A 24248-nucleotide genomic window follows, 5' to 3' on the forward strand; every position below is an offset into this window, starting at 1 on the left:
CAAAAATAACAATACTTAACTTAATGAATTTAATAGTTATTATTTGGTTAGGACTAAACTTTTCAAATTCTAAAAGTACGGGGACCGGAAATGACCAAATTTAAGTATAGGTACTAAATCCACAACTTACGCAAAATTCAGGGTCTAATAGCAGAATTTGACCATTTAATTAATAATAATTGGAACCTAGTCACATGAGTTGGCCAATACACTCAAAAACCAGTGAGCAACACTACTATACTATAGACTAGCTAGGTCTCTCTCTCTCTCTCATATATATATATATAGTATTTGCCAGCTTACTAATTGCATAGTTCAGCCATTGTTGAACAAATACAAAAGTTAAAAAAGAAAAGAGGGTTTAAAATTAATTAACCCCACCACATTATTATTATTATAAATCTCGCATTAGATGACAAATCTAAGTAACATGAGAGTGTCCAAGATGTCATATATATAAACCCTAAACATCTCCATGTGGATTCTAACAACTGTTAAGCATTGTTCATTGGTGTTCTACAATGGACCCTAGGATTTCATTCTCTAACGATTTTGCGGATGTAGGGATCAAGTATGAGAACAACTATTACAGGGAAGCTCCGGTATCGTCGTCGGAGTTCGAATTCTCCGTTAAAAACTACGCTATGATACCGGCGGACGAGATCTTCTTCAAGGGTGTGTTGTTGCCTTTGAAAGGTGATAATAAACATGGAAGGAAGTTGACCTTACGAGATACGCTGCTCGTGGATGACGGTGATAATGGCGGCGGTTCATTCCGGCAGAAGGGTTCGGGGTGGTGGAAAGAGAGGTTGGGGTTGAAAAAGGCTAATGTGGTGAGTAAAAAGAGGGAGAGAAATGAAGGTATCCATGGTGAACATATTATTAGCAAATGAAGCAAAACAAGATTAGGTGAGATTAGATAGCGTGTTTTTTTAATTTATGTTTTGCAATAATTATGTGTGTTTTAACTATATGTTTTGGTTGTAGGGAAGAGAAGTGCCATTGAAGCCTTAGAGAGATGATGTAATTTGGGGTGTTAAAGCTAACTATGTATAGGGGTGGAATACAAGGAGAACAAATCCTTTGCAATTCAATGGTTTTTTTTTCTTTTAAGGTTTTGGAGTGTTTCTCCCTGTCCTGTCCTGTAGTATTTTTGTCTTTCATTTTGATTATGTATAAATTTGTCTGCAGTTTTAGGGTTCTTCACTTACAATCCATGTAATTCTATTTGTCTTGTTTCTATATTTTTCAATTTTCAGATTTTGTTTTCTTCTTCAATTTGGCTCATCTAATCTGGGTGTTGGACTTTTTCTGTTTCCCCTTAAATGTTAAAAAGAAGCCAACAAATGGAAACTAGGATGGTAACGAGGTGAGCCGGTTTTTTCTTACTCTCTCATTTTAATTTATATTAAAATATCATCTATATAAATTACACAAATTTTTTTATATTTATTAAATATAAAATCCATCCATCTTTGAAAGATTTGAGATGCATTATATAATCCGAATGGCATTACTCTACATTGATAATGACCATTAGGTGCACTAAAGGCTGTTAATAGTTTAGATTCATCAGTTAGTATTATTTGCCAAAATCTTGATTTACAATTAAATTTATTAAAGTATTTTGCTTGTTTAGCTTACTTTTTGTCTCACGCTATAGTATCGCTACAGTATCTAATCTCATAGCCACTGCTATTTTTACATTAACCGCAGGTAAACGCACAGCGCATCCGAACTAAAATGCATCCGAACTAAAATAAAACCGTTCACCCAAATTATTTACAAAATTACCCCTCTATACATATTTAATTTATTTTCCAAGCCCCCTTTCACCACAATTTATTTCTCCCTCTCTTGCTCTCTTTTTAATTTATTTCCCAAGTCCCTTCTCTTTGTAAGGAACCTTTGTTGTCTCTTTTTTCTTGTATGCTGTCATTGTAAATCACAACTATTCCACAGGTGAATCATCAACCAAATCTAATAAAAAAATTGGTATCACAAATCTTTCTTTTTTTTATTAATCACATTTTCACACAAATTTAAAAATATTTTAAAAATGTCTGAATTCATGGGAGTCAAGTATACTATTATTTTAGGAGTATGAGGTTACAGCGAGTTAAATTCTTTTAAAATCAAGCAAGGTCAATGCATCCCACCCATTCCCATCACTATATTTTTATATTAATTTCTATAAAACTAAATCAAATATTATAATATTCTTATAAAATTAAAAAGAGATGCAATAAATATATTTGGATGAGCCGAGACGGATTTTTCCTAAACCCAAATTTTCAAAATAAAAAACTAATTGATTTTTTTTTTTGCCATCCCTAGATGTTCATGTAAGGGGTGCTTAAGGTTATAATTACATCTGATATTTAAGAAGGTAAGAAAAGATTATATTTGAAGGTTGTAATAATATATATAGATTAATCTGGGCATCCTATAAATCTAATATATTTTCAATAAATAGGTAAAAAGCAAAGACAGACAAATTCTTTGAAAGAGGAATTCAAATTGCTTCCTTTTTCTTTCTTTTTTCTTTTCTGAATAACAAATATGCAATGAGTTTATTTACAACACAAAACAGAAGCAATATGCACAGTGCACACAGCACACCTCACTGTTTTTAGTGGGAAAGACCATCACTATAGGAAAGCTAAAACTTTGCTAATAATTACTGATATACATAATTACATTTTTGTACAAAACTTACAGCCGGAATCCGATTCCGACGAGAAAAGAATCAGTGTAATGGCCTTGATTAACTGTATACCTGGAACAAGCAGATTACATTAAAAAAAATAAAAAAAATCAGGCATTGCACAATTCATGAAACCGGCTAAGTAAAGCCGAGCTAATAGGGTCAGGGCAGTAACTTAGCTAGTAACAGCGGACCATAAATCCAATAGAATAATTACAGTAAATGAATATTACTATTTTAAGAGGCTCACTCAACTTACATGAAAAGTCGAACTCTCGCCAGCGAAAAGTCGAGGTACATGACAATCCGTGTTCTCCTCGAGGAAAGAACACTTTGATCTATCACAACAATCCTGAGTATCGATAAGAAAATGAAACAAGTAGCTGAAAATTTCTTTTGATGCGCAAATCGTTGACCAATAGAAAATTTTGAACTGTAGCAAGATGAAAATACCAGAAGTGACACTGTTGGTTGCAAGATTAATTTGGATCCCGTGGCAGAGTGGGACCAAAATATTTCTCCATCGACTCTTTCTTGCGTTCAGGATCAAGGCTGCAACCAAATATACCATCATAAGTTATTTACTCCAGATTTAAAATGTCGCTTGGAAATCATTTTGTGAGAACAACTAAAAAGAAAGGAATGAATAAGTGACAAATGGAGGAGAGCAGTGTATTGTACTCGCACAACCAGAAGCTGGAGTAAAATGATTTATTCATTTGTCATGAGAAACCATGGCTCCTTCGTTATAATCCTAGATAAATTACCTATTTCTGAGTCCAAGGAGAGCACAGTGTATTGCACTTGCACAACCGGAAGCTGGCGCTATAGCAGCAGTAGGAACTGCCCTAACAGCAGTTGCCAGAGCAGAACTTGCACTGGCTCCTCGTTGGTATTTTTTCAAAGGTGTCTGAACCAAAGCAGAAGCAGATTTCCCAAGCCCATTACTGATGCTCTCATAAGCCTGCCAAATTTCGACCATCAAAAACTTTGAAATATAATTTGCTCAGAGCATGCATCAACTTTTAGTGTCACACTTTAAGACTAGAATACATATATCTCAATATTAAAAAGGGTGAATGAGTTCACCTGAAGACAAGGATCTAGTACTGCTCACCTGTTGTATTCCTTGTTGGGCATCTTTAGGATGATTATGCCTACCATTTGTCTTTTTCTTCGTCTTTGACTTGCCTTGTGAAGACCATGATACAGGAGGAGGAATATTTGTGAACATATACTCAGCCTGAAGCAGAATGTCACGAGTCCCTGCTGCCAAATGCACACCAAGTCCAACAGCTTCAAGTGATATACTTCGAAGGAATGCCATTGTACCTGAAATGCACATCTTAGCTTGCACGCAAGGGCAAAATTTGCTTACACAAGCAAGATTGAAGAAATTTTGCTTAAACAACCTACCTCTTTGCATTCCCTTCAGTACCCTCTGATCTTTTCTATAGCTCTCAAGTGGCAAGGAAACCAGCTTTGCAGCAGCAGCACCAACAGCAACCAAAGATTGGACGGTAGGAAAGCCACACAATACTTTATGAATCTATGTTAAGGAAAAGGAGGAGCATATCATGAATAAACATTTGCAAGATGGCAAACAAAATACTCTCAATGAACATCCAGAAGGTTGGTATACCTGATTTTGAGAAATATCTTCCAACCACTCCCCGATAATTGTTTCACAAACACTGCCCCACCCATAGACACCAACAGCATGAACGTGTTTAAGTTCTAGCTCAATTCCCTGCATCAAAATCTTGTTTCAATAAGAAAGACATGCCACACACATAACCTTGCACAGTTGAAAGTCTATGCACATGTATAACGGGAAAGAGAGAAAGTGAAATGCATTTTAGTTAACAAGGTGCTGCAGGTGTAAGTTCAAATCACGAGAGAGCCATTATAGGCATATTACCAAATAAAACTACAAAACATGAGAATGCAATGAGGAACAGCAATAACATCAAATCTACAAAGATAATGCATATTCTTGGCAACTAATTTAAGAACAAGAGGGGAACATTCTTAATCAGTTGGCAACTAATTTATGAACATGAGGGTAAGGGAACATCACTACTCGGTTGGCAACTAATTTTGAGCTTGAAAGTAGGGAAACATTGTTAATCAGTTGGAAACTAATTTAGGAACATGTGACTTATCTCGGCAGCAGCCAAAAGTACTATGAGATGTAACCATTACAACGAATAAGTAGACAGCAGAAGTTGTATTATTTTTGCAATTCCAGTAAAAAGAACAATGAACCAAAATGCCAGGTAGAAAGCACAATCCACAACATTCTTTTAAACAGAATTAAATAAACAAATGAAGATAGAAATTTAGAAGCAGTTCTCTCGATCCGAATAAATATTATTTATGGGATGACATAAAAAGCAGTGGAACTACATAAGTAGGAGGTCTAGCACGTGTTTGGAACAATAGGAAACTAGACTAGGAGGCTTAATAGGACCAGAAGAGAAATCATGACACAGTGACACTGAAATCATGCAGCACAAAACGGGAAGCCAACTATTGTCCTACTTTATTCATAGTTTAATTAGAAGATACAAATTATTCAAAAGAAAAAGAGCCAAAAACAAAAGAAAAGACAAAAAGCAACATCAAATGTAGCATTGGGACATGCATAATGAAATTGCAGAAAAATGATAAAAGGAGGAAATAGTTCACCTTCCATGGAACAAAGTTTACAAGTTCCGCATATTTACCACCTTTCAGTGCAGCTAGATCAACATGGTGAGGACTATAGTCAACTCGAACAATAATGGGCCAAATATCAAACTTCTGTAACAAAATTTCCTCATTCAGTACAGTAAATTAAGTAGACAAATAGATACATAAATAAATAATCCAACCAATAAACTCAAGTTATGCTGCTCATAGGTTATCCAACAATAACTATATCATATATTAGCCCTGAAGCACAACACTATTCATCAAATCCATACCAGAATAGTATCAGAACACAAATAATGCCAAAAGGAGAAAGATAGGAAAACAAATTGGCTTGCCAACTGTCCTACCAAAACTAGAATCATATGCTAATAAGTGTCCATAAATTTGGACACCAACTGTGCAATTGCTACACCAATCACCAAGATGCCAACACACCAAAAAAAAAGTGACTCAAGAACATGCAAAAAAAATATAAAGCCACACTTGCCTGAAAATAAGGTAGCAATGCCTCATTTGCAATGGCATGGCCAGCAAGATTATGGCTCTTCTTCACCAACAAATCAGTATCTGGAGGACAGCTAGTAGTCTGATCAAGTGAAGTGCTTTTTTCACCAAAAAAGCTGATGAGAAAATCAAGTTGGCTTTGATGAAGCTGTAACCGGATAGGAAGGAGGGCAATGCGTAACCTGCAAGTAAACAAAAGCAACAGCAAAGTTGGTTAACCATAAGAAAGTGACAGAAATTCAGAAACAGAAAAACAGCAAGCAGAATAGTGACAACAAAGAGTGATTCTAATATTTACTTCAGTTATAAATTGCGTCCAACACAAAAATAATTACAGCGGAACCTATGGTGGCAGCAATAGTTTTAATAATACAAACTTTTTCCTTCTGAATAGAAATGGTAAGCAAAGCAAGGCTCCAAGAAACTGCCGCTAAAAACTCAAAAAACTACATTATAGAACATAAAAATATTGACTACTGAGTATATAATATGTAGTAGCATGAGGCAGTTATTTAGATCTGAATCAGATCAGTATCTAAAGTTCTGAGCAGATGGAGCTAGACATGTGAGTGACAAACCATTTCAAAACCTAAACTACAAAAAACAAAATGACCAACTCTACTAGAATACTAGTCCTCCCAGTCAAAAACAAACAACTGAAATGATAAATTAATTTAGATCATGCATATGGGCAGCGCTTTTCATGGAAAGGACAACACATAATTTTCCTCACTGCTTATGGAACCCTCACAGAGAAAAGATTATGTGCTAATTTTCATTTATTCAGGCAGTAAGTATACCGGTATTCCTCAAGAGGTGTAGAAGGATCTGGTCTTACAGCCTCTAGGTCCAGTTTGAATGCCTTTGAAGAGGATTCCCTAGGATGATCTTTTGAATCGTAGTATCTTAGCACCTACAAGTTAAGCAAGGATTAGAGAAATTCAAATTTTTTTATCATATAGGAGAGGTAACGAACTAGTAATAAAAGTAAAATAGTAACGTGAACATTACCAGTTTCCAAGGTGCATCTGTGCTCTTGTCATAGAGATGAAACTCATGGACTGAAAGAGAAAGTTTGGACACAGATACTCCACCAGGTGTGAATATGTCATATTGAAATTCCAACCCAGATACTGCAAGCTCTAGACATACAGTTCTATCCTTTCCAAGAATATTATTGGAACACATGTTACTCTTTCTAGTTTTGTGCCAGTCCAGCCCAGCATGCATTCTCCATCTTACATTAATGTTCTTAAGGAGTACACGTCCTATGATGTTTACTGTATTATCAGGTACACCAGAGTTATGATATGAAAGCTGGCCTTCCACAATTGGTTTCAAACCAGCTTGATCACTTGGTTCTGAAATGTGATTTTCTACAATTCTTAAAGAAGCATCTTCATACCATCCACCGTTCTCTCTTCCAAGATCTCCCTCCCCCATATCTATGGATCTGTTTTTCAGGACCTCATGAGAAGATTTTAGTCCTGTAGATAATTCTGTAAGGGGGCGTAACTCAGATAGACAGTAACTTTCTATTAGTTCAGGGAAGCAACCTGGTTCTAGAAAGGAAGTTTGGCTACTTTCAAGACCTATCCCATTAACAGGTAGATCGCGAGAAAACATCTCAGCATTTTCAAAGCTTAAGCTACAAGCTTCTTCAGTAACATGTTCCTCAAGGGGAAGGTGAAACTCTACCCCAGAAGAACTGAATTGGAAGGTCTCCTTTCCATCCAAGCAAAATGCATCTTCAGATATCTCATCCATCAAGCCAGCCACCCCACATTTACCCTCTAACTCTACAGTAGCAGTATGAATTTGAGAAGATGGGCTAATGTCCGAATTTAGGTCTCTACTTTTCTCATCAGTCCTCTGTTGTGCCATCTGATAATTATCCCACCGTGTTTGTAAGTGCAGAACAGACTCCTCCACATCAGGGGCAAATAACTGTTGGAATTGAGCGGCCAGGCGAATCAAACCAGATGTGGTGTCATGGCAGGTTTCAACATAAATTTGAGAATTAGAACACTCTACCATCCACAGAAGGCCATTGCTACAGTTAGTTTTTACAACAGCTTCAATAAGTGCCTCTCGAGCAACTTTAACATAACCATCCCCATTAAGTTGTTCGGCACTATAAGAATCCCCAAGTTTGTCACACTCAAAGACTTCACAAAGAAGAAGACCTAGATCTTGCACTCTAATTTTATATTCATTATCTAGGGAATCTGCCACCATTGAATTTGAAAGACAGAAGGTAGATGCAGCTAGCAGACAAGCTACATAAGATTCAAACATGTCTTCTTTGCCATTTGAATAAGCAGAATTTGAATCAAGAACTTCACTATGAACAGTCAAGTTCTTTAAGTGGGGTTCATAACTCACGGCAATATCAACCAATTTAAGAACAAATGAAGCTCTGCGAGGGGGAGTGTCTAAATCTCCCTTTGGTAAATTATGCTCAACAGATTGTTCAGGATCCACTGAAGGCAAGCTGAAAAAGGAGCATATCACATCCATCCAGTCCAAACGACCACCTACAGCAACAATTGTGCTGCACCTCACAGTTATAGATGTAAAATCTTGGCAGCTCTCTGGCTCCCAGAAGTTTACAATATCTGAACCAGCTAACCTAGAAGATAAAGCATTTGAACCTCCTCCATCACCACGTTTCATTGCAGAATCACTACATGAGATTAAAAGAAACTCCTGATTTTGAGCCCCAGAGATTGAACCCCATAATGTACCCTCACTGTGGGTTAACCATAGAAAACTGGAACCCGTAATACCACCAATATTTGAGACAGATAGTAAATCGAATTTCTGAATGTTCAGTCTCAGACAACCCCATGAACCTGGAAGTTCACTCTGCATGGGAGCTTTCACATTTTCAACTGCATCTGGTTTGATTGAAATTTCTACAGAATCGCATTCCAGAAGAACTGATGTTTGAGGCATCGAATCCTCTTCTTTGGTACCAGTTGCATCACATGAGAAACACGATAATCCAGTAATAATCTGTTTTAAAAGGTTATGCAAACCACTATACTGTGAACTGTCGAGGTCAACCATAACAGAAGACAAATGAATGTGAGCAAAGCATGTGGTGCTAAAAATTATCTCCTGGCGGGTTTGAACACTTAGATCATCAAGATCTTTCACAGTGGTAACAGTGGCAAATTCATAACCTTTTCCTATGGATTTACTTCCACTCCTGCTTTCTTCTTGTGTCGCTAAGAACTTGGCTTTCTCTGCTATCCAAAGGCCAGTCACAGGACCCTCCTGCCAAAAGATACTAATGAAGGAAAGACACCCACTCCTGTTGCTGACAGATAGAATCTTTTGAGAAGAAAATTTATGCCTCTGCATGCCACCATAGTCAATTCCACTACCATCTTCATGAGCAGATATGACTGAGTATAAGCAAAGATTACCAAAGTTCAGATGCAAAGAGCGTGTGCCAGCTGAGGGAAATTGTTTCTGCAGACTTCCATCAAGATGTGGACTATTGTCTTGCATTCCACCCTTTGATGGTGATGGTGAAGAAATATCAAGAACAATAAATTGATCCCATGAAGTGTATCTTCCATCATCATCATCATCACTCTTAAAAGGGAAACAGAGAATTACTCTTGCATTGGAGATTAATATGTTGCCTCGTAACGTTTCTGCTGAAGGCAAGGTTGTAATGCAAGTGCTAGAACTTCTTTTCACACGAGGATGAGATGATTCAGAATTCTCATAGCAAGCATCATATGAGGCTTTTTTGTTATTACCTATTTCCGTAGATTTTCCAACTTCCTTCAAGAGCTCCGATAACATTTTTAGCAAGGAGAAGTTAAACCAAAAAGTTAGAGGTGGCAGTTTCAGTGAGAAAGAAGTTTTCCCTGAAAACCCACCACCAGATGAACTAGACCTCACAGTACAATGGCAGTGAGTCACCCCAGAGGTTGTAAACAACATAATTTTGACCATATCACCCTTGTCTCTGAGTGGAAAATCAGTAGAAACTAACTCGCAGAATACACCTGATGATTGATCTCCCGTAGACGAGGAAAACAGAGGAAGAGCATGGTGAACCTCATCTTGCAGATTTCTGATTTTAAAGGTTTTACTGTCAACATTACTGCTACCATCCCCTCCATCCTTGCAGAAGAAATAATCAGCAGCTTCAACATGCACCATTGTTCCTTCGAACCTCATTTCTTGAGGACATACCTGTTAAGCTCATGCATGTTTCAAATTAGTGTAGTTCTGTCATGAAGAACAAACATAAAATTCTGTTTCAAAAATAAGACAGAACAGAAAAGGACTTCTCCAAACAAAATATTACCTGCATGCGAACAGAGATATCCCTGCATTCTATGCCCAAATAATGAATGTTTGAATTGAGATCTATTAGATCACACAAATGATCCAGATCTTCATCATGAAAGGACAACACAATAGAAATTCCAGCAAAGGCTGCTTTAAGATTAGTTTGAACGTGCTGCTGTTCTGTTCAGAAACAAGGAGAAGCACATGTCAAACCAAATTACACAGGCCAAAGCCTGAAATACTTGTTTATCAGGAAGTACAAGAAACAACAATGACAATAACAAAGTTCCCACTACTTTGGTGTCAAGTGTCAATTATATTGATCAAATTATGCTCTGAAGCCTCTATTTATGACCATATGTGAGCACCAAGATCAAATCTCCATCATGCTCAAAGTGGGTTAATACCTCCTGGACGTTAACCAGAGGTCTTACTTTCATACACCAACAAGCACTGTTGATTAAAACAGGAGGTATGTAAACCTAACTTATTTGGCTCTTTCTTTTCCTACAAAGAATTATTCCTTAAATCCCTTAACCAGTTCTGAAAGAATTGAATTTCAATCAGGCACAATGGAAGAGGAAAACAGAGCACATACCAGAAGGAATATACAAAGATCCAGATGCAAGGCTGGATGCAGCAGTTATTGCACTGAAAACAGAGCACGTCCAGTTCCACATTCCACTACTTCCCAAAGCTGATTGTGAATTTCTCATTCCATCAAAACACTCGAAAAATTGGTCCACGCTATAAAGAGGCAAGAAACTCAACAGATTAGAAGAATCGCATTTGAAAAGATTACAATGCATAATCTTAGGAGGTAAGTTTCAGCATTAAATTCTCCCTCATTCATATTTTATACTCAGTAATAGTCGATGCAGAACCATTGAAGCAATTTTTACAAAATGTTCTTTAATATTCGAATTAGAAATGCTTAAGATTTCTTTTTTATGAACAGAGATAACATGCGAAACAATGACAGTAAATACTACACGCAAGCTAGACGGGGCTTTTTTCTTTGGTATTCTCTAAATTTTGTTACTCGTAGATATGATATATAGGTTTCTGAATAAAATCTTAGAAGCTTATGATATTAGTTCCTTTCAGAAAAACTCTACATAAATTTTAATTCTGCAGAAACTGGGGCCAACCTTGCACCAAAGTCAACTTCTTCTCCAACACAGTCCCTCTTGTTTTTACCAATGGAAATTGGTACCCAATTAGGTATAAAACGCGAACCAGGTAGCAAAACTTCATCAACAGATTCTTGAACACGCAAGGAATTACAGTCTGCAGAAAACCTTCCATGATTTTCTACAACTTCATCAATGACAGCCATGGCAGAAGCATGTGCTGGTGATTGGAATTGAGAATCGGAATTTAAGTATATAGAGTCTGCTGTCTCATAGTGCATACTATTCTCAACCTTGTCAAACTTCTTGCAAGTTTCCCACGAAAGTAAGAACCATTTAATTATGCTAGGTTGAAATCTTAATTCTACTGGATCAATGGAAACATCTGCATCCACTTTGCGAATGTCCAAGGAACCATTCTTCCAGGGAATGCTAAGCTTCAAATTCCCTGAAAATCCACCTCCTTTCCCTGACAGGATTCGAATAGCAGCATTTGATGGAGAACACGACTGCAATCCAGAAAAAGTCATTCCTGATGTGTGTGAAGCACAGGATTTATTGTCAACATCCTCCATCTGAAGAAGCTCAAGTGCAGCTCCATGGAATTTAACGAAGTTTGTAAGTTGGCTAATTCCAAGAAAACTGTGATCTCTACCTTCATCACCTAAACCAGCATCTTCAGAGACACAAGTTCCACATTCTATTTCTGATATCCGAAGCACCAAAGTCCTGTGGAAGCCCAGTTTTTCACCCTTCTCTAGAGATGGATCAAATGCAACTATTAACTTTTTAATCTTTACATTAAAGCTTGTAAGAAACCATTTTACCATCTTTGCAATTGTCTTTACACCTTCATGGACATTATCAGGATTCCTAGGACTTCCTGCCATTTCATTTGAAAATTTCCCTAAGTCGGTGTAATTATAATCATTACCATCATCATTGGAACTACAAGTCTGATCTGCACTTGTTAAATGATCCTCCGAGCAAGGGGCAAGCAACAGCTCAAGTTCATCAACCTCAACTTGACATCCTTTACCCTTCCAAGGCATTTTAACTAATAAAGAGCCAATAGACCCCTCTTTTATGACCAAAGATGCTGCTGGACCAATCTGGCAATCAAGCACAGAAAGAGCAATATAACCATAAGAAAGCAACAGAACGCTAAAAATGTTTTTCTTTTTTTCCTAATGCATGAGAATACTGCCCCTAGTTACACTGTGTTTCATTAATAGTCTTGCCAAGAACCCCTAGTTACAAAGTCGCACTCAGAACCTAGAGCCTAATGTTGTCTATCAAATTTCAAAATAAAGCAATACTGAATTTACTTGATTACTTACTGTTTCGTATTTCTTCCTTTCCGTTTTTCTTCCTTGTTCAAATTTCGCACTACTTATAAATGTTAAAGCCCAAATATACAGCCATAGCACCCCGTATCACATTTTGCCAACAAAAAAACCCCATAATTTAAATTTTAATTATAATCAAGCATTTTTACTCTTCATAATTCATTACAAGTTTTGAAATAAACCAATAAAAAAATACAAAGCGTACCTTCCGATTAAGATAATCGACGTTGAGGGCGAGGTCAGAGAGCTGGATGGTGCCTTCTGTAAGCTGAACATCGAGTTGGTCCAAATCAATATCCCCTAAAATAAATTGCCCAAGCTTCTTCTTCAACAAAAATTTAAACACCCTCTTCACCGCCCACCGTGAAACCACCGCCTCAGCCGATTTCGCAAAATTATTCCACGCGCCAAACATCTCGTCCTTTCCTCAGTTCGCCGCCGTTTCAATCCAAATTCGCAGCGAATTGGTCAAACCAAGAGAGTTTCTTTCTCTTTTTTTCCCCTTTCTCGGTCTAGGGTGAAATTAGGGTTTGGAAACGGTGAATTATGTGCTCGTGATGGAAGATTGTGACTTCCATCTAGAGCGCGAAAGCGAAGAGAAATAAAATCGGGGAATTTTCGTGAGAGAAAAAATAATTTTTAAAAAAAAAACCTTCAATTCCAAGGGATTTTGATTGATTTTTGGATGAAAATTCAATGATTATGCGTTGTTATTTTTGAGAATCGGAGACGAACCTGTCGCTTTTGGACGTTGCAATTTGTAAAAATCCAGCTGTTTTATACACACATGCAAAATTTCAGTTTAGGGTAATTATTTTATGGGCTGCCTGCAGAACCATAGTTGAAGTTACGTGTAAAATTCCCAATTTTTTTATATAAAACATTGATGTAAAAAGGTTAATTATACCATAAATCCTCTAACTATAGTTTAGATTTTGATTTGGTATTAAACTTCAAAGTGTTTTAATTGAGTCCTCAAAGTATCAGTATAGTATCGATCATGTTCTTCTGTGAGTCTAACTATTAGCTTGTATGTTAAATATCAGCTTAAATATGGCGTTAAAAGATATGGATCAAATTATAAATAAGATTTTCAAAACTAGACTAGTAGTCGAATCGGGCAAGCCGTTGTTTGCCAATCTAATCAACTTGTCAAATTTGATTAAAAATTATTAAAAAATTAAAAATAAAAAATATTCAAAATCCGATTCAATTCCCTTCTCCAAACTAATACCCAAACTAATACCCTGATCAATTCTCGATATAACTAATTCGATTGACCAATTTGATCAGTTCAAACAACCTTGATTGTAAATACTATGTGTTAAATCCGAAAATGTTCAAAAAGAAAAACTCTCCTAAATTTCATTCATTTTGTCTTTTTAAATACGTTAAATTCAAGTTGTCCATGTATTTGCACGTGTTTTAAATATACTTACTATCATATTCTAACTACATTTAATGCTTAAATTGATAGCTAAGTTGATTGGAAAGACGCGATTAATACAATATGGATACTTTGATAATTCAATTAGAATGCTTTAAACCTTAGGGACCATTTTAGAATTGGGGTGATAGTTTAGGGATGCTTGATGAATTAACCCAAAAACTGTATAATTTAAATATAAGTTCATTATTATTATCACCTTTCAAAGTGTCAATTTAGAAAATAATTTAAAATAATTTAAATTTTATTATCGATAATTAAATTGTAATTAATCAACACATCATCAAATTTTAATATAAATTCTTTTTAAATTAAAAAAATTAAAATAATTAGATTATCTAAAACGATAAATAAAAAAAGGTTATAGAAAAAGGGAATATATGTTATAAATACGTAAATCCTTAATTATATTTGAGGAATAAATAAAAAGAAATTATATAAATTGCTTAATAAATTAATGGAATTCATTTTAAATTATCAATTACAGTTTCAAATACAATTAAATTATATAATTTATTAATAACTATTTTTTAAAAAAATACGGGATAAAATTTTAAACAGTTTTTTTCGAATTATCCATACAATAAGAATAAATATATTTATATTTTAATTAATATATTTAAATATAATCAACATTAAATTCTAACTAGCTTTTATCACCCAATATAACATGTAGATGAAGAAATAATTCGACTGATAAGATATCGATATTTTTAAACCCTCAATTAAAATATTTTAAAGCTTATGGTCCAATTTAAAATTTGGGTTATAGTTCAAGAATGTATGGAGAAATTAACCCGAGAATAAAAATATTAGCTTCTATGGTATTAACAACGGATAATATAAATTTTTGCCTCTTCGCAACTAAGTCCACTTTAAAACTTGTATTTCTTTTTTGTTTACTTTAATCATTGAGCTTGGCAACTAGATTTATTTTGATTCTTAAACTTAGATTTTGTCACAAGAGATTGGATAGACCAAAAGCTGATAGATTTAATGGTCCAAATAAATAGGTTGAATCGATTGACTCGAGAACTACTTGAAACTAGTAAAAAAAAATTAGGACAAAACTAGCAGTTAAACAAGTTGAATCGATTTAATAAAATTTTTATATTTTTAAATTTTTTAAGACTTTCTAATTATTTATTTATTTTTTGTTAGTTTGACGATTGAATTAATCAAACTAGTTGGATTGAGAATCCATGGTTTGACCTATCCACCATCGATGGATGTGGCACTTTGAGATTATAACACATCATCATCACATGAAATTTTATACACATTTTTTAATTTTCAAGTGATGATATAGCACAATCTCAAAGTACCATATCATTAAATTTTTATATTTTTCAAATTTAGGAACTAAAAAGATCTACTTACTAAATTCAACAACTAAAGTGGACCAAAAAAAAATATAAATATCAAAATAGACTTAATTATCAAATTTTGGACCAAAAATTATATTATCCCAATTTGTAAGTCGGAAAAACAACTATAAATAAACTTTTATTTGGCAGCTTGCTCGATATTAGTTAAATAAATATACAGCGACAGTGAAAAGAAACGTCATTAATAGTTATATACAGTTTTTTTTTTAAGCTTTGCTTCTAAAGGAAGGATTCCTTTAACGTTAAAAGGGTTGATTTGAAGCCACAATGAAGAGAAAAAAATTGTAAAAAATATATATTTTACGTTGTAGTAGTTCAATTTTAAAAAATTACAAAATAGTTATTAAATTATTTAAAAAATTTCATTTAAGTTATTAAACTATTTGGAAGTTTTTATTTAAGTTATTATGTTATTAAGGGTTTTTTTTTAAGTCTGGCTAGTTAGTTTCAAGTGACGATTCAATGATGATATGGTAGATCAGTACCCATTAATAATTAAAAGAATATACATTAAATCCAAGTCGATCTGACAGCTAATGTCGAAGATCTAAAAAGAAAGTTGTTTGGATTCTGGTTTGCAGATTCGTGATGTTCAAAACTATTTTATGAAAAAAAAATTGAACAATAGAAGATAAGAAGAATAAGTGCTTTTGATTGGTGTAAGCGGTGACCATACAACAACAATTTTAATAGCATTGTGACTTAAATGAAAACTTTCAAATAGTTCAGTGACAATTTTGTAACTTTTTAAAGTTAAGTGACTAAAATGCAAAATTACAAATAATTTAATTACCATAAATGTACTTTACCTAAATTTAAATTGTATCTATGTTTTTATTTTAAGTTGATACCTAAATTTAACTTCTATAGTACATTTAGTCCATTTTGTAACTCCATTAAAATTGGATGTTGTGGACTAATCAAAAGTTATTACATGTGACAAGTACATCATGACATATGTGCCATGTGTCTAAACATGATAGGTCCACCTTGTCAAATTTTAAGGAAGTTACAAAAATAGACTAAAATGTGTGTTGGAAACCAAATTCGATAATCTAAACAAGAAAATATAAGTATCAATTTGAATATTAAAACTATTTAGTCAAATATATTTCATAAAATTTAACCCTCAATATTTACATTTTTTATCAATTTGACCCTTATTTTTTTAGTTATATTTAATCATTAACTTTTTAAAAAAAAGTCAAATAACTTTTTTTTAATGAAATTGTTGACTAAAACATTAATTTTTTAACGATGCTGGCATAGTATTACAATTTACGTGTACTTCATGCTGACATGAAACTATTTATCTTAAATGCCACGTTAGTAAATAATTTGATTATTTCATAAATAAAAAAAACATAAAGTACACATGGATTGTCATGCTTAAAAATTTAATGTTTTAATTAGGATTTCTCCTAAAGTTGACAATCACAATTAATTCTTTTTAAAGGATTGAGAGCAAATTTGAAATAAAAAACAAAAAAGAATAAGGACCAAATTGACAAAAGATATAAATACTAAAGGTTAAATTCATCATTATGCCATAAATATATAATATCTTAAATACGATATAATACGTGAAGATATACATACACAATAGGATACAACCAAATGGAATATATATTGATGAAAGCTTCTTCATTTTTCAACACCATTGAAGTCCCTTTCAATAGGCAAATAGAAGACTTAAAAATATTTCTACAACAACTTCCCCATATAAAGCTTATGTCACGGTCCATCCAGTTGCTTGACTAAAGTTTCGGCCCGTGATACTTACACGAACTATCATCACCATGCGGCTGTAACCTCTTCCCGAAATATAAGCTCATATTTCTCAGCGTTTTCTTTCAAGGTTTCTATCTCGGTATCGAGCTTATGCATTGCCTCTTTGAGTTTCACAAGCTTCCGTTCGAGTGATTTTTTCTCTTCTTTCATGTGATCTTGCTCTTTAGACCTCTCCGTATCCACACCCTGCTGTAATTCTAAGGAAAGGGTATTCAACCGGTTCAATTTAGCTCGAAGAAACCCGACATTCATGCCTAATAACTCAAAGCCTTTTAGAGTCTTGTCCCAAAGAGTATAATCCGCTTGAGAGGTAGAAATTTTACAGGCTCTAATAGCTTCAGCCATGTTGATAATCTGTGTGATTATTTCGGCTGCCAATTTACTACTAATACTCTCGAGAAGATTATCGTGGAGGAACGAGTTCTGACTACAACAAAGCTCGTAGTACTTAGTTCTATGGTACTGTGAAAGCTCGGAGTCTATTCTCGAACCGTTCACTATAATGATGAAGTTGTCAATGCTTTTGATCTCTTTAAAATCGATAACGGATGCCAAAGATTTGATGCCATCGTCGAGACCCGAGCTAGGATCCTTGTTGTCATTATCATATCGATCAGTTAAATGCTCACTATTGGTGTCTAATACCATTAGACTCTTATTTTCGACATTGTCATCTGATGGGTCGAGTGGAAGAAGCTCCAAACACTTGGCCTTCTTAGAGGGTCTCTTTGTCCTCTTCATACGAACTTTCAACATCACCGTAGAAAAAGGCCGAAACAATCGGATCAACAACGTTAATGGACTTAGAACTTATTAAATAAGAAAGAAGTTCAAAGAGAACATACTTGAACGAATTGGCTTCGCTTGGATATCCACTTCTAGTGACCTAAAACATTGATCTACTTCACTAGATTTGAATGCTCGGACTATGTAAACCTATAAGAACATATGCTAAAGGATTCAAAAACACATTATATGACATACAAATACAAGAGAAATAAATCAAATCGTGTACCTTAAATTTTGAAGAACCGACCAGATGGAAAACTAGAACGTCTCCCTCGACTAATTTATGATCAGCCGAGAATGCTTTCCAGCCAGCACTCAATGCTGTCCTTTGTGCAATGTAAGATGCTTTATATTCTTCCCCACTTTCATCTTCCAAAATTATGGTCGTATCTTGTTTTGGCATATGCAATTTGCAGAAAGGCATAAGAAGATGCTGTCAACATACAACCAAGAGTTAGAACTTCTAACAGGTAATATCATTCCTAACCGACTCACAAATATATTTGACACTCACCAGCCAAAATCCGTATGTAACATTCGAGCGAACCATGGTCTTCATACAGCTCGGGAACCTACCAGCTAGATTCGCTTGAATCTCCTCCACTTGCTCCATAACATTAGGCTACAGACACGATCAAAGATCACCGATCAGATCCTTCTTTTATTCACAGCAAGTAATTAACATAAGGCAAATCCTTAACCGAGAGACAAGCATTCGAACATATGGTGCAGATAAGCTCATAGCTAATCATTCATAGACATATAAAACAGCACAATGTTTGAAAACTATCCCAATGTTCATCAATCCTGAGGTTTCAAGCAAGGCTGGATTATGAGTTCGAGATGTTCCAAGCAATTTCTTAGGATGAAAACAGTGCAACGATAGGAAACCAGACCGGGAAACCTATTACAACTTTGGGAATGGCTAATAAGGCACTACCAGAATACAAATGGGGCAGCCATTGAGGTCAATCAGCTCAATGTTTGAAAACTATCCCGATGTTCATCAATCCTGAGGTTTCAAGTGAGGCTCGATTATGAGTTTGAGATGTTCCAAACAATTCCTTAGCACGAAAACAGTGTGGCAACGATGGGAAACAGGAAAGGGAAACCTATTATAACTCTGGGAATGACTAATTAGGCACACTACCAGTACCAGAATACAAATGGAGCTGTCGTTGATGTGTCAATAGAACATCAGCTAACTTAGCAACATCCTAGGAAAAGATCCTCGACCCTGTCTTGTTACAAAAAAGTTCTTAGCACGAAAACAGTGCGATGACGATGAGAAATCAGAAAGGGAAACCTATTACAACTCTGGGAATGACTAATTAAGCACTACCAGTACCAGAATACAAATGGAGCTGCCATTGATGTGTTAATAGAACATCATCAGCTAACTTAGCAACTAAACTGCTTAAACAATGACATCCTTGTTGTTCCAATAGGGTCGGAAGCGTGTAAATTATTGTACTAAAAAATCACACAAAGTTCAATTCCCAAGAAAGAGAGGTGTATCACATGGATCTCTTAAATACCAAGTCTTTCCTTAGACAGAATATCCCTTCTATAGTAATTTAATAGCACAATTAAATACTACTATTATACCCTCAAATATTGAAAGAAAAATAGGACAAGAAAGAACACAAGAGTTTTAACGAGGTTCGGTAAATTATACCTACGTCCTCGGGCACTAACACCAGATGATAACTTTACTATCTCCAAAGTATTACAAACAAATAGGATTCCTTAAGAATTCTCAAATGGGAGAAGAGAGAAAACTAAGAGAGAAAGATTGATTGGGATGAATTGAAATGAGAAATGAGAAGGCCTATTTATAGTTGAGGTTCAAGGACCAAACAATAAATAGCCCATTATCTCAAGGACCAAAAAAAAATTATCCCGTGCCATTTTTCCAAAGTTGGTGGTTGTCATTATTGATTGTCACCCATTAATGTTAATGGCAACCATTATTAATTGTCTTCCATTAATGTTAAAAATCTCCACCTTGAAGATTTGATTAGGATAATCACATCTTCACACACTTCCTTCAACTCCCCAAATTCGATAAAGCTATCATTTGTAGTGCCTACAAATGCGCTCTCGAGCGCCATACACCTGAAGGTGCTCAAATTCTCAGGATGTTAATCAAGTTCAAACAATGATTAAACTTGATTGTTGTTACCACCTTGGTCATCATATCTGCGGGATTATTTGCTGTCGGAATCTTCTGAAGTAGAATTTTTCCTTTTTCAAAGACTTCCCGCACAAAGTGATATCTTACGTCGATATGCTTGGTTCTTGAATGATAGACTTGATTTTTCGCTAAATGAATAGCGCTCTGACTGTCACAATATAAACTTATGTGACTTTGAACAACTCCTAAGTCTTTCAACAATCCATTAAGCCAAATAGCCTCCTTAACAGCTTCTGTAACTGCCATATATTCTGCCTCTGTAGTAGACACAGCTACTGTAGACTGTAAGGTAGACTTCCAACTCACTGAGGTTTTCGCAAGAGTAAACAAATACCCCGTAGTTGAACGACGTTTATCTAAATCACCAGCAAAGTCGGAATCAACATATCCAACTACAAACTGACCAAGTGCTTCATCCTGTTCAAAAATTAAACCAACATCTACGGTTTTTCGAAGATACCATAGAATCCATTTCACAGCTTGCCAATGTCCTTTTCCAGGATCATGCATATACCTGCTCACAACTCCAACAGCTTGTGAAATGTCAGGCCTTGTACACACCATCGCATACATCAAACTCCCAATTGCATTAGCATATAGGACTTTCGCCATATATTCTCTTTCATCTTTAGTCTTCGGAGATAATTGAGCACTAAGTTTCAAATGAGAAGCAAGTGGGGTACTTACATGTTTTGTGTTTTCATTTACACCAAAACATTGTAATACCTTTTTCAGATATTGCTTCTGATTTAAACAGAGCTTGCCTCTCGGTCTATCTCTACTTATCTCCATGCCGAGAATCTTCTTGGCCTTACCTAGATCTTTCATCTCGAACTCTTGATTCAACTAAGCCTTCAGCTTATCTATCTCATTTTGGCTCTTCGAAGCGATTAACATATCATCAACATACAAGAGTAGATAAATGAAAGATCCGTCATGCAGCTTCTGCAAATACACACAATTGTCATATTTGCTTCTTGTGTACTTCTGCCTTCTCATAAAACTATCAAATCGCTTGTACCACTGCCTCGGGGATTGCTTCAATCCATATAGCGATTTGTTCAGCTTACAAACCCAATTTCTACCACCAGCATCTGTGTATCCTTCGGGCTGAGTCATATAGATCTCTTCTTCTAACTCACCATGCAAGAAAGCCGTCTTAACATCAAGTTGAGCTAGCTCCAAATTCAACTGTGCTACCAAGGCCAACAAAATTCTAATGGAGGAATGCTGCACAACAGGGGAAAATACATCATTGTAGTCAATTCCCTCCTTCTGAGCGTAGCTTTTAGCTACCAATCTTGCCTTGTAGCGAATATCCTTCTTGCTAGGAGATCCATCTTTCTTTGCGAATACCCACTTGCATCCGATTGCCCTTTTACCTTTCGGTAATTACGCCAACTCCCAAGTATTGTTCTTCCGGAGAGACTGCATTTCTTCATCCATGGCGCTTTTCCATTTATCACTTTCTAAGCTTTGCATTGCTTCTTGATAAGTGATAGGAATATCATCAACAACGGGAAGGGTGTAGGCCACCATATCAGTAAATCGAGCAGGTTTACGAATTTCTCTCCGTGGCCTTGCAACTGCAACTGGTTCTGGTGTACTTAGTGGTTCTTGGGTCAGAACTTCTTCAACCTCTAATTCCTCCATTGTGGCTGGAGAATTAGACTTATTAACTAGGCAAATCCCCATCTGCTCAAACTCCACCTGTTTTGGAGTACACTCCACCTGCTGTGGAGTATTGCTCGTCTGAATATCTTTATCTGCTACCTTTTTCAATGTGGCAGATTCATCAAAGGTAACATCTCTGCTACAGATCATTTTCTTTGTGCTTAAGCACCAAAGACGAAATCCCTTCACTCCAGAAGTGATTCCCATAAAGAGAGCTTTCTTTGCCCTCGGATCTAACTTTGACTCCTTCACATGGTAATATGCAGTGGTTCCAAACACATGTAAGGAATCATAATCTGTAGCCGGTTTTCCAGACCATACCTCCATAGGAGTTTTTCTTTCTAATGCAGATGATGGCAAACGATTAACAAGATGGCCAGCGTATGTCACAGCCTCAGCCCAAAATTGCTTGCCCAACCCAGCATTGGACAACATACATCGAACTTTCTCCAGCAATGTTCGATTCATACGCTCTGCCAATCCATTCTGCTGTGGTGTATCCCTAACTGTGAAGTGTCGAACAATACCATACTCTTGGCACACATCGAAGAACGGATCACTTTTATATTCCCCTCCATTGTCCGTCCTAAGCCGCTTGATTTTCTTGCCAGTCTGGTTTTCGATCATAGTTTTCCATTTAAGAAAAATTCTAAGCACTTCATCCTTAGTTCTATGGTATACACCCAAACTCTTCTGGAAAAGTCATCAACAAAAGTAACAAAGTAGTGTTTTCCTCCCAATGAAGGTGTCTTGGAAGGCCCCCACACATCTGAGTGAACATATTCTAAAATACCTTTTGTATTATGGATAGCAGTGCCGAATTTCACTCTCTTTTGCTTTCCCAGAACACAATGCTCGCAAAATTTTAATTTGCAAGCCTTTGCACCTTTCAACAATCATTGCTTTGCTAGAATTTGCAAGGATTTTTCGCTGGCATGTCCCAACTTCATATGCCACAACTGTATTGAGTCCAATTCTTTGTTGCCGGAAGCTGCAGCGACTGCTCCAATAACTGTACTACCTTGGTAGTAATACAAGTTATTTTTCCTGATGCCCTTCAATATCACAAGTGCGCCAGATGTCACTTTCAAAATCCCATCTCTCATAGTAACAACTGAACCATTGGATTCCAAGGCTCCCAATGAGATAAGATTTTTCTTCAAATTGGGCACGTACCGAACATCAGTCAGAACTCTGGTTGATCCATCTTGATTCTTTAATTGGATTGAACCTATCCCAACAGTTTTACAGGCATTGTCATTACCCATATAAACAACTCCACCATTTAGTTCTACTAAATCAGAGAACCACTCCCGGTTAGGGGATATATGATAGGTACAACCCGAATCCAATATCCACTCATCTGAATGGAACGACGATGATGATGCAACCAGTGATAGTTCAGAGTCACTAGTATCATGCTTTGCAACACAAGCATTTACAGCAGCTTTTCCCTTATTCTTCAGCTTTGGACAATTTTTCTTCCAGTGGCCTTTCTCATGACAAAAAGCACATTCATCTTTCCCGAGTCTGGACTTTGACTTTGATCTCCCCTTTTGAGTTTTCTTCCGAGTGTATGAACGACCTCGGACTACTAAAGCTTCTGTATCTCTGATTGAGTTTTTCTGTTTGTCCTTCTTTCTCTGTTCATAACTGTATAAGGCCGCACAGACTTCGCTCAGAGATATATCACTCCTGCCATGAAGTAGAGTAGTTTTTATGAACTCAAACTCCTCAGGAAGTGACCCCAACAGCATCAAAGCCAAATCTTCATATTTGAATGTCTCATCCATATTCAGCAAATCAGTGACTAACTGATTAAATTTGGTGATGTGATCATTCATTGTGGTACTTGGGACGTATGTGAAGCGAAACAGTCTTTTCTTCAAGTGGAGCTTATTTTGACTGTTTTTCTTCAAAAAATTTTCTTCAAGTGCCACCCACAACTTATTTGCAGAAGTCTCCTTTGAAAAAACATACCTCTGCTCTCGAGAAAGGCATGATCGAATTGTGCCACATGCCAACCGATTGATCGCCTTCCAATTTTTCTCCTGTACATCATCTGGTTTCTCTTCATCAATGGCAATGTCTAAACCCTGCTGAAAAAGGGCATCTAGAACCTCACTTTGCCACATACCAAAATGGCCCGTGCCATCAAAGATCTCCACGGCCAATCTTACATTTGCAATTGTCGGTCTTGTCCACATGGACGATGTTGAAGCTCCTACACCGACCGTTTTCTCCATAATCTTTCA

General features: G+C 35.9%; 2 protein-coding genes and 1 long non-coding RNA gene across 3 annotated transcripts; 1 reads left to right on the top strand and 2 right to left on the bottom strand.

The window, feature by feature from the left end:
* Window positions 1-341: 341 nt before the first annotated feature.
* LOC107927894 (uncharacterized) lies at window positions 342-1278 on the top strand. The gene is made up of 2 exons (XR_005919336.1): window positions 342-909; window positions 988-1278. It is a non-coding gene; the product is annotated as an uncharacterized lncRNA (long non-coding RNA).
* Window positions 1279-2498: 1220 nt separating this feature from the next.
* On the bottom strand, window positions 2499-13493 carry LOC107927928 (autophagy-related protein 2). Its single transcript, XM_016859051.2, has 15 exons — window positions 12913-13493; window positions 11377-12470; window positions 10824-10972; window positions 10242-10405; window positions 6920-10126; window positions 6709-6821; window positions 5892-6090; window positions 5399-5512; window positions 4350-4457; window positions 4124-4256; window positions 3825-4039; window positions 3475-3671; window positions 3161-3259; window positions 2967-3059; window positions 2499-2779 (listed from the first exon to the last, which is right to left on the bottom strand). Exons 1-13 carry the CDS (start codon window positions 13120-13122, stop codon window positions 3187-3189), a joined length of 5976 nt encoding a protein of 1991 aa, XP_016714540.2. The 5' UTR covers window positions 13123-13493; the 3' UTR covers window positions 2499-2779; window positions 2967-3059; window positions 3161-3186.
* Window positions 13494-17160: 3667 nt separating this feature from the next.
* LOC107927905 (B3 domain-containing protein Os01g0234100) lies at window positions 17161-18525 on the bottom strand. The gene is made up of 3 exons (XM_041095712.1): window positions 18370-18525; window positions 18179-18269; window positions 17161-18079 (listed from the first exon to the last, which is right to left on the bottom strand). The coding sequence occupies exons 1-3, from the start codon at window positions 18523-18525 to the stop codon at window positions 17337-17339; spliced, it is 990 nt and encodes a 329-aa protein (XP_040951646.1). The 3' UTR covers window positions 17161-17336.
* Window positions 18526-24248: the final 5723 nt, after the last annotated feature.

The sequence above is a fragment of the Gossypium hirsutum genome, chromosome A03, assembly GCF_007990345.1.
Source record: "Gossypium hirsutum isolate 1008001.06 chromosome A03, Gossypium_hirsutum_v2.1, whole genome shotgun sequence".
NCBI classification, from domain to species: domain Eukaryota; kingdom Viridiplantae; phylum Streptophyta; class Magnoliopsida; order Malvales; family Malvaceae; genus Gossypium; species Gossypium hirsutum.